We start from the raw sequence: 9935 nt of genomic DNA, 5'->3' as shown, positions 1-9935 counted from the left end.
TGTTTCTCAAAAGGAAACCACCCTCCCCTCTATGTCCTAACATCGGCTACTAACCCCACCTTCTGTCCCAGCCCTGACTTATGGGAAGCCTAAGCAGCACCAGGGCCCAGTCTGAAGGGACATGTGAGGGGATGGCTGGGGCTGGGAACAGGTGCGCCCAGAGGGAGCACCAGAGCTCCGTGGAACAGCAGACACAGGTGAGCAGACCAGGTGCTCTTCTCTATGGTCCGGTAATGAAAGCACGTGATTGGTCAGAATACAGCAGGTATCTAATACATCAGACAACCGAAGCCAAATGTGGATCTCATATGGGGCCCAAACCACATTTCTAGAACAGAGAGTTATCTGCTGGGTTCCTGAAAGCTGCTTTCCAGACCCTGTCAAGAAATGCCAAGTTTCCCTGTGTTCATCTACCAAATGTTTCCGGGGGATGTGCGGGCTGGAGATGGCAGACGTATGGTGGAAAAAAGGCAAGTCTACAGAGCAACCTGCGGGCAACCTTGATCACCTGGAAGTCTTAAGAAGAATATTTACTTCACTAACCGTTCTCATCAGTTTCAGTTTAGTATTGATCCGCAATCTCTTTTTGTTGGAACTTTGAAGCTGAAAAAGCTTCCAAAATGTTGAGTTTCTGGTCTCAGCACCAACAGTCGAATGATGAAGCTGGTACCCTGTTTTGGTGATCTGGGACTCTGCACGGCCTGAGACTCATTCTCTGCCGATCATTACCTTTCTTTTTTTGACGATCGTTGTTTATGCTGCCTCTGTTAACGTCATGACAAATAACATCCTTGAAGGTAATTCTTCTCACTCTCTCTTGACTGTAATTTAAAACTGATTAAGTACATGACCTTATGAATTCGACCTGATTAATCAAGGCTCCTTGTTAATCAAGGGAATGAGAACAACAGGGATTGAGAGATGGTGTCATGGTTGGCAGATGGTGTGTCCTCAGAAAACTGAAAAAGCTTGAAGTTACTGCCTAAAGGACCATCAGATCTGCCCGTGGATGGATGCCAGGGTGGGGAGGTAGTTAGGCCCAATGAGGACATACAGATAGATGTCTGCTCATGACCGTGAAGCATCAATGGTCCCCAGGGTCAGGGATGGGATTTTGTCTTCCCAGCATCCAAAGCAGTGGCTGGCACACAGCAGAGGTTCAAAGTAAATTTGTCAAATGAATGGAGGCTTGCCCACCCAGTCTATCCTTCACAGATCTTCCCGGATCACCAGTCAGTTGTCCACCAGCCCTCTACCATCTATGTCTCCCTCTCTCCATCTAGTATTTATGTGTATACCGTATGTGAGATGCTAAACTGTGAGCGAGAGGGGATTCGACACTAAACAATATACAGCCCCTGATGCAAAGTCAGGCACCCCTGTTTCAAGGGACTTTTTAAAGGCGAAGAATGAGAACTGGTGACCTTTACCGAGGAGCTTGAACACAAACTGCGTTATGATATGACTTCACTCCTCCATCCCCTCTTCACGTTTGGCAAATCCCTTGAAGATTCAGCCCGTGTTCTTCTGGAGGGAAACATCCGTCTTCCTGTCCGGAGGTGGTGTAGGCACTGGTCATTGCTTGAGCAGGGCGCTGGACTAGCTTCACTGAGGTTTCCACCTGAAACAGTTTTGTCCTGCTTGTTTCCTTGGTAATGAACCAAACAAAGGCTTCTTCCAACCCTTCCCACTCCTTCCTAATCCATTTCACGTTTTCTCTTTTTGGAGCCAGGGGACTCTCCAAGAAGGCAAATAGAAAGGTCTGAGACCGCTTCGGGGCTGCCATTTCCTGGATGGTGAGAAAACTTCCAGCATGGTGCTCTGAGGTCAGCTCTGGGCACTTGTTAAAATGTTTACATTAGGAGAAGTACACCTTTCTCCACCCACCATCCCCACTGCCCCCCAACCCTCCAACTGTCCCTTGCTATGGTTCAGAATAAGAACCACTTCTCTCTGGTATCATGTCAAAGAGAATATAAATGAAGGGCCCGACAAAGGATTCTTGGAAATTGCTCCTCCTCAAAGGGCAACAGGACCATTTTTCCTAGGATATAGAGATGGGTCTATATTCTAGAGGATAGTCTGAAATTTAGAAGAATCATTCTTTACGATGACTATGTCTGGTTTCTGTTTTTGTTTTTGTTTTACTCAGCTGTGTGGATCTCTCTCTCTCTTTTGTTTTTTTGTTTTTGTTTTTGGAATCCAAGTTTTTTTTCCTTTACACAGTGCTCTTCTCTTAAGTGCAAACCTCTAATTTGGTGACGTTCAGATTCAGACCTGGGCCTTTGCATCACATGGGACACTAAGATCTGCAATTTGCTTTCTTTTTTTTAACTTTATTTAAATTCCAGGTAGCAGCAACGTGCTTTTTGAGACCATTCTTTTCTGCACTAGATCACGACAGTACATTGTACTCTCTGGGCATAGTCCAGTCACATGATCCCTTCTGGTCTGGCCATTGCACCTGCAGTTATAAAGTCATAGGGCTGAGAAACCACTTGATTCTGATTCATCTTCACAGTGCTGAGGAGGGCCGAAGTCACGATACCCATTCCACAGGTGGGGAAACCAAGGCACAGAGAGGTGATCTATCCAGAGTCACTCAGTAAGTCAGCAAACAAACTGAACAGAGGGCAAGGTAAGATCACCTGTGTACCTTTCAGTGCGTTATCCAGAAAATCAGACTGTGTCCTTCTCAGATGAATGCACGTACTTTGGAAGAAAGTAGTTTGAGGTGGAATTTTCTATTCAGGTTTCAAAAGCTCTCTAGGAAATCAGAAGCCACAAGGTAAGAATCAGTATCAAATTAACCTTTTAGTTAAATGCCCCTGACTCACGGACAACACCAATTATTCCAGCTAGCTCACTGATAATCTGGTTACCAACAAGAAGAAAATCAGAGGAGAAAATTCAGCCATTCAAGAAATAAACCTTGGCACAGCTTCTATGTAACACCGAAATATTGCTCCTTTCTACACAATACTTTTGCACCTGCAGGCATGCAACCGGGGAAGGGGGTATGGGTGAAGTGTGTATGTATGTGTGTGTGTGTGTAATATCAGACATTTCAGGGACAATTCTGTCCAGCAGAATATACACGAAACATGTCTAATATAGTAGTTCTCTACCCTGATTCTTCTCTTATTTTTATTTTTTGGTAACTTTTATTTCCTGATCCTGATTTAATGTAAAATGTAATGTTTTCTGTGATGAAGGCAGAGTCAGTGGGTGGATATGGCCAGAGGCTAATTTCAGCTTCATGGGAAGGAAGCACTCTAGACATTAAAGTTGCCTGAAGACAACTGAGTGGGACTTTTTGGACCAGGAGGTGGCCTGGTCTTGCAAATATTTTCCCCCAGAAGCTAAATGATTATCTGCTGTGATGCACTGCCCCTTCCAATGCCCAGGAATTCATGTTCCCAGAAACGAACTAGGCCAATGGCAGCCCTCCTGCCTCTCTACTCCAGGTCAAGAAAGGCACAAGGGAGACCAGCAAATAATACTGAGGCAGTGCTTTGGATCCAGAAGACCTTGAGGTACCAGGAGAAGAGTACTGACAGCCCCGTCTGGCCAGTGGGGAAGGTGAGGCACGGAAAGAATGATTCGACACTTTCAGCAAAGGTGAGGGGGAACCAGGACCTTAAGGGGGAACATTCTCTTTTTCCTCGTGTGAGGGAGGAGGGCAAGCTATACTACCAACCATAGCGGCCACAACTCTCCACAGCAAAGCGGCAAGGCTAGCCACCACAGGTTACCCTGAAGGCAGCTGGATGGCTCCTTCACCGAGAGAATCTAGCTCCATGCTCGCTGGGCCCACCCTCAGGACTGCACCCAGGGCTGGAAACTGAGGGAGGATCCGCCTGGGCAGGCACATAAGGTAGGTAGCTCTGCTTCATAAGGCATGGCTGCTGTCTTTTGAGGAGTGGGCTCCACACCGGGAGGTGGGAATCAGACACGACCTCCCCTGAAGCTACCCTGCAAGAAAACAGAATCGGGGGGAACGATGCTGCCTAGGGAACTCATCATCCCCAGGGGCTGGGGGCTTCCACTACAGCCAAACAGCATCACACAACCAACCGATTTCTTGTGTCGCTGGGGAGAATAAGGGTTGGGGGGGGGGCACAAATGGATCATTATTTGCAGATGATTGTCTAACTAGAAGGCCTAGGGGAATCAACCAAAAAACTACCATAACCGAGACCAGAGTTTGCTCAAATGGCAGATTAAAAGTCAAGCATACAAAAACCAATCGTTTTTGGCGTCCCTTGGTGTGGTCTAACACCTTGGAAGAGCTGTGCTTTTCTGCGAGGCCTCTGAGCTTTGTGCAACTTGCCATTATTTAAAAAAGATGGAGGGGGGCGCCTGGGTGGCTCAGTGGGTTAAGCCGCTGCCTTTGGCTCAGGTCATGATCTCAGGGTCCTGGGATCGAGTCCCGCATCAGGCTCTCTGCTCAGCAGGGAGCCTGCTTCCTCCTCTCTCTCTCTCTCTCTGCCTGCCTCTCTGCCTACTTGTAATCTCTGTCTGTCAAATAAAGTAAATAAAATCTTTAAAAAAAAAAAAAAAATAAAAAAGATGGAGGGGAGCCAAGGTCAGGCCACCTCAGCTGCAGATACCAATGTCACCCCAGGCAACAATATGCGGAAGGTGCCTGGGCTGACTGCTGCAGAAGGGGGCGGCCACCGCTACACCCTCTCCTACAGAGGCTCTCCCTCGCCTCGTCCCCCCTCAGCCCCCCTCTCCCAGTTCTTTTTCTATTCCAAGCCCAAAGACACACTGGGAAGCATGGCAAGGGCCGCTGCGGGAGCCACCCAGGATGGATGTGGTTAAAGATTGTGCTATGTCATTTTCAAATAAAGTCTGTTTTTTTAAAAGGCGGTGGGCTGTCAGGTCTTTCTGTCCTCTCGTTGCCTCACTGGTCAAGACCCTGGCGAGGCCAGGGCGTTGAGCTGCAACCGAAGACTCCCCTAGTCTGGTCATAAATGCCAAGGGAGGCCCCGCAGGGCTGAGCCTGGCAGCCTGGCCAACCCAGGACGGTGGTCATTTGCGGTCCAGGCTGGCGTGCAGCTGGGCTTCCCGCACCATGCGGTCGAAGGAGCGCGTGTTGGTCTCCTCGCGTACCTTCTCCCGCACGTGGAAGGAGGCCCGGGCCGTGGAGCGGGCGGTCTCCAGTGCGCTCCGCCGCTCCCGAGAAAGCTGCTCGCTCCGCTCGAGCTTGCGCCCGATGGCCTGCAGCAGCTCCCGCCGGCGGGAGTCTTCGTCCCTCTCCACCTTCTCCTTATTGGCGCGCTGGGCTCGTTCCTTCTCCAACCGGCTCTGGCCCACGCGCCTTGCCTTCTGCTGCACAGCTTCCTCGGCTGCCTGCGTAGCGTGCTGCAGCCGCCGCTCCCCGGCCCGGGCCAGCGCCTCCAGGTGCGCCTGGTGCTCGCGCCCTTTGCGCTCCGCCACTTCCTTGGCCCGCCGGCCCTGCAGCTCCTCCCGCCGGGCCCGCTCCCGCAGCTCGCGCGCGCGCTGCTCCACCAGCTGCTCGTAGTTCTCCTGTGCGCGGCCCAAGCTGGCCTCTAGGGAACTCCGCAAGCCCTCTCGTTCCGCGCGCTCCTGCCGGGCCCGGCCTTGCAGCAGCGCCTCGTGGCGCGCGCGCTCCGCCCGGCTCAGCTCCCGCTTCTCCCGCAGCAGCTGGCCCTCCTGCCGCTGCTTGGTGCGGGCCGCACGCTGGGCGCGCTCCCTGCGGACCAACTCGGCCCGCTCGCGCCCTTCCTGTAGGCCCTCCTCCCGCTGCTTCAGGTTCTGCTCCTGCTGCAGCTTGCGCAGCCGATCCTCCCGGGCCGCGCGCTCAACCCGCTCCCGCCGCAGTAGGCCCTGGCGTTCGGCCAGCTCCCGCCGCCGCTCCTCGCTGCGCTCGCACTCCCGCTGCCGCCGCCGCGCCTCCTCCCATTCCTCGCGCCCGCGACGGCCGCGCCGCTCCTCCACCTGCGCCGCCCAGGCCCGGCGGCCCTGCTCCAGCGCGCGCTGCTTCTCCCGCTCCTCGCGCTCCCGCCGCTGCTCCGCCCGCACGCGCTGCTGCTCCCACTGGCCGTGCGCCGCGGCGCGCTGCTCCAGCAACAGGCGCTCCTCCTGGTGGCGCGCCAGCATCAGAGCCGCGATCTTTCGGTCGCGGTCCGGCACCCCGCGCAGGCCCCGCTCGGCGCGCACTTGGCGCACGATGCGCTCCACGTGCTGAGCCGTCTGCGGAGAGTGGCTCAGGTCACCTAGGCTGAAGCTGCGGCCTGTGAGCGGCACCAAGGCCAGGGCGGAAGGACGGCCCAGGGGGTTAGGGGCGGAGGATGCGGAGCCCGCCGGACAGCTGTTCCTGGCCGAGGCCCGCGGAGGCCAGCGCAGCTCCCGCAGGCTCTCCCCGCTGTAGGAGGACGACGACGCGCCAGACTCAGAACTGAGGGCGCCCTCGCGCCGACGGGACAGCGAGTCTAGCGAGTGGCTCTTCCTACCTGCCCGCGAAGCCGCGGGCGGTGGTTGCGTCCGGGCCGGAGATGGGCTGGAAGAGGCCTTGCGGGTGGCGCGCGGCGCAGGCGAGCCCGGGAGGCTGGCGCTGCTGCAGCTGCTGCTGCTGCCAGCTGCTCCGGGGACCGAGGCGGCGGTGGCCGCAGTCCCCAAGGGCGTGAAGAGGCGCCGCTTCTCCTCGCGCACAATGCGTTCTCGCTCGGCCCGGCACTGCTGCAGCTTGGCGCGCCGCTCCGCCTCGTAGGCCTCATACAGGCCGGTGGCCACTCGCATGGAGCGGCCCGGGGCCTCGCGCACCAGGTCTGCCAGGGCCCGTGGCAGCAGCTCCACGGGCTTGACTGCGCAGCGGGCGCAGGCCTCCAGCGAGCGGGGACTGGTCAGCACGTAGCGGCTCCCCTCGGCCTCCGGACAGTCGAAGTTGAAGAGATCCAGGTGGAGCAGCGGAGACTGCTCCCGCCGCCCGCCTTCTTCCGCTGCGCTCGGGACTTCAGCCTTGCGGGGCGCCGCCGCCGAGGCCGAGCCCGAGCCCGAGGCCGAGGCTGAGGCCGAGGAGGCGGCCGGCTGCTGGGCCCCCTGTGCCTCGGGGGGGCCAGGTGCGGCGGCTGCATCCCCATCCGAACCTTCAGGCTCGGCTCCCTCCTTTTCCTCTTCTGGCACCGGGTCCACCATGGCTGAGTCCTGTCCTTTTGTGGAGTCCCTGCGCAAGACAAGGTAGGGACATCGAGGAATACATGAGAGCAGTCCCCCCGCCCCCCCCCGCCCCATTCACATACCCCCACCCCCAACTTAATCAGCTTTGGGATTAGGCTCAGAGGCCCGATGGGACGTAAATCATAATACCAATGCCCTGAAAACCCAGGCGAGGGTGGAGGGGGGTCGGGGAGAGTGGTAGGAGGGATGAGACTGTGCAACCGGAAAAGCCTCAACATTCCTCAGCCCGAGTGTGCGGGGCAAGGACCTGGGGCCCTGCTCCCCAGGGCGTCTGGCCCGCTGGATGCATCTCCTTCCTGCTGCAAGTTAAGATGAAAAGATCGCGGTGCAGGCAGTAGCCGGCCAGGGAGGCGGTGGAGGATTCCCGGGAGGATTAGTGTATTTGTTTGCAGCTTAGGCGGGGACCGGGGATGCAGCTTTGCAGGAACCAAAAAAAAAAAAAAAAAGAGAGAGAAGAGGCCTGTTCATCCTCAAAGTGCATGGCTGCGAGGACCCCATTTACCTAGGGAAGAAGTTTATTTGGGATTAGGCTCAGAGGCCCTCTGATTTGTATGATTAAATTTACATGATGTATATTACATGATTGCCCCCTGCCAAAGGAGACCAAGGCCCGGGGCCCGGGGCTGATGGAAGGGCTGAAACAAATGCCTCAATTACAGAAGGCCTGCCCGGGAGAGGTGTTCGATTCTTGTTCTTTTGGACAGAGCTTGCTGGGAGCTATGCCGGTCCTCCTACCCCCACCCTCGGTGTTTGCTGGGGATGGAGAAGGCGCCTGGGTCCTCTCACATGCACCCGATCTCCTCCAAGTCTGAACGTGCTAAAGGCACCATTCACCCCCATCTAAGCTCCGACACCTGCCCCTGGATGCTCTCCGAATCCCCCTACCGTATCGCTGCGAAGTGGGCTCTGGGGACTCAGCTAGCCCGGCCACGCCAGTGCCCGCAGCTCCTGGCTCTCAGGGCAGGTTCACTCACCGCACGTCCCGGGCTTGGGCCCCGCGCGGAGGGCTTTTGTTCGCAGCTCGCCGCTCGCCGCTCTCCCTTGCGCGTCTTCAATCCCCGCGCCCGCGGGGTCGGATTACTGCCGGCTGCAGCCGCGGTAGGAGCCCAAGCTGCCACCGCAGCCACCGCCAGGGTCTCTCCATGGGGCCCGCACACATCCCAGATGCTCCCTACCCGCGGGAGGGGGAGTGCGACAAGGTCTCCCTAAAATAACGCGGCTCTGCTCCTTTCCCTCACACTGGTTCTTGAAAAAGGAAGCCGGGTTCCATCGCTGCTGCATCCCTCGCGTTCTCTCCAACGGTGAAGGTACCGCAGGTCTGGCGACGCCCCCGGCGCCTCCTGGTGGACGTTCAAGGGTGTTGGTTTGTTTGCTTAGAGGGCGAAGAAGAGAAATACTTGTATATTTGGCGGAGATGGATATATTATGTTGTTTGGTGCGGATGGAGATCTATCTATATCCATATATATATATTTGGGGGAGGTGGATCTATATATATTTGGTGGAGATGGATATATATGTGTATATATATATATATATGTATGTATGTATATTTGAGGGGAGATGGATATATATGTATTTGGTGGGGATGGAGATATATCTATATATATAGATATATATAGATATATTTGGAGATGGATACACGCACACACACACACACACACACACACACACACGGTGGATATATCTGCTGAAAACCCCTATTCCATAAGCACCTCAACTGGGTAGAATGAAGGAATAGCTTGGCTTGTTTCTCAAGAGGACCCTGAGAGACATAGAAACTTGGTAGTGAATAATTGCATAGAAATAGGTTCGTCATCCAAACTATGATTTTATTTTTTCAAGAAAAACTAAGAGCGTTCAGGTAGGTTTGAGACAGTCAGAAAATGTGTGAATAGTGTTTAATGTAAACTTGGAGGACTTTCGGGTACCAGGTAACACACATTGGAACCAATTAGGGCTGTTTGATGAGTGTTATTTTGAGACACCTCCTCCCCACCTTTTTTTCCCATTTGGAGTGGCAGTGGCTATAGGAGACAGATGGGAGGAGGACTGGAAGGAGGAGCTTGGCAGGTGGGTGGGGCATGATGAACTATGTTGTTAATAACCTAGCTGCTGTCAGATAGGCAGTGAGAGGCAAGTGAAGGATTGAAAGCAGGGAAACAACATGATTGGATTTATATTTCTGGAACATAACCCTAGCAACAATGGAGTGAGGGGGGGCGGTCAACAGGATGCAGGAAGCCCTGTTAGCTGGACACTATAGTCACCCAAGGCAGGAAAGATTGGGACTTAAGGGGGAAGAGTAGCAGGAGGTGCGGGTCTGGGTGACCTGGGGCATGTACAGATTCCTGAAATAGAAAAAGAATATTCAAAGATAGCTTGGCCCTGGGGGTGTGAGAAGCAGTGAAGGGTTAGAGCTGACTTCCTGGAGCAATGAGGTAGTTGGGTGACCCCAGTGAGAGCATGGACCCAGGAGGGAGGATTAGGTGATGGGGAGGGCCTGGGAAGGAGGGGTTCCTTTTTGGACCACTTGAGTGTGAGGCGGAGCTGGCCAGCAGATGGGGCTAGAGTTTAGGCCATCATCCCTATATACAATGTTCCTAAAACCAGCAGAGGGAGTGAGGTCACCCAGGAAGGGCCGGAGGAGCGGCAAGGGAGGCAAGAAGGGTATTGATGAGGCTGCTCAAGGAGAAGGAGTCCAGGAAGGAGACCAATAAGGACAAGCA

At 54.7% G+C, this 9935-nt stretch overlaps 1 protein-coding gene and 1 long non-coding RNA gene across 3 annotated transcripts in view; one reads left to right on the top strand and one right to left on the bottom strand.

Moving 5' to 3' along the window:
- Positions 1–4566: 4566 nt before the first annotated feature.
- Positions 4567–8501, bottom strand: CCDC177 (coiled-coil domain containing 177). The gene is made up of 2 exons (XM_082733990.1): positions 8181–8501; positions 4567–7192 (listed from the first exon to the last, which is right to left on the bottom strand). The coding sequence occupies exon 2, from the start codon at positions 7162–7164 to the stop codon at positions 5038–5040; it is 2127 nt and encodes a 708-aa protein (XP_082590116.1). The 5' UTR covers positions 7165–7192; positions 8181–8501; the 3' UTR covers positions 4567–5037.
- LOC309866352 overlaps positions 8451–9935 on the top strand; it is a 28860-nt gene continuing 27375 nt past the window's right edge. Inside the window, exon 1 of one of the 2 annotated variants that reach the window (XR_014312592.1) lies at positions 8451–8513. This is a non-coding gene — a long non-coding RNA (uncharacterized lncRNA). Of the gene's footprint in view, positions 8523–9935 lie in introns of both variants that reach the window. The other variant, XR_014312593.1, reaches the window with a different exon arrangement.

The sequence above is a fragment of the Mustela nivalis genome (genome assembly GCF_964662115.1).
Source record: "Mustela nivalis genome assembly, chromosome: 6".
Classification (NCBI taxonomy): Eukaryota; Metazoa; Chordata; class Mammalia; order Carnivora; family Mustelidae; genus Mustela; species Mustela nivalis.
Note: the sequence above shows the minus strand (reverse complement) of the source record. Positions and strands in the feature narration are given on the sequence as shown.

Bases quoted from the DNA above. Each gene is read 5' to 3' on its own strand.
- CCDC177 (XM_082733990.1), bottom strand. From the start codon at position 7,164: ATGGTGGACCCGGTGCCAGAAGAGGAAAAGGAGGGAGCCGAGCCTGAA.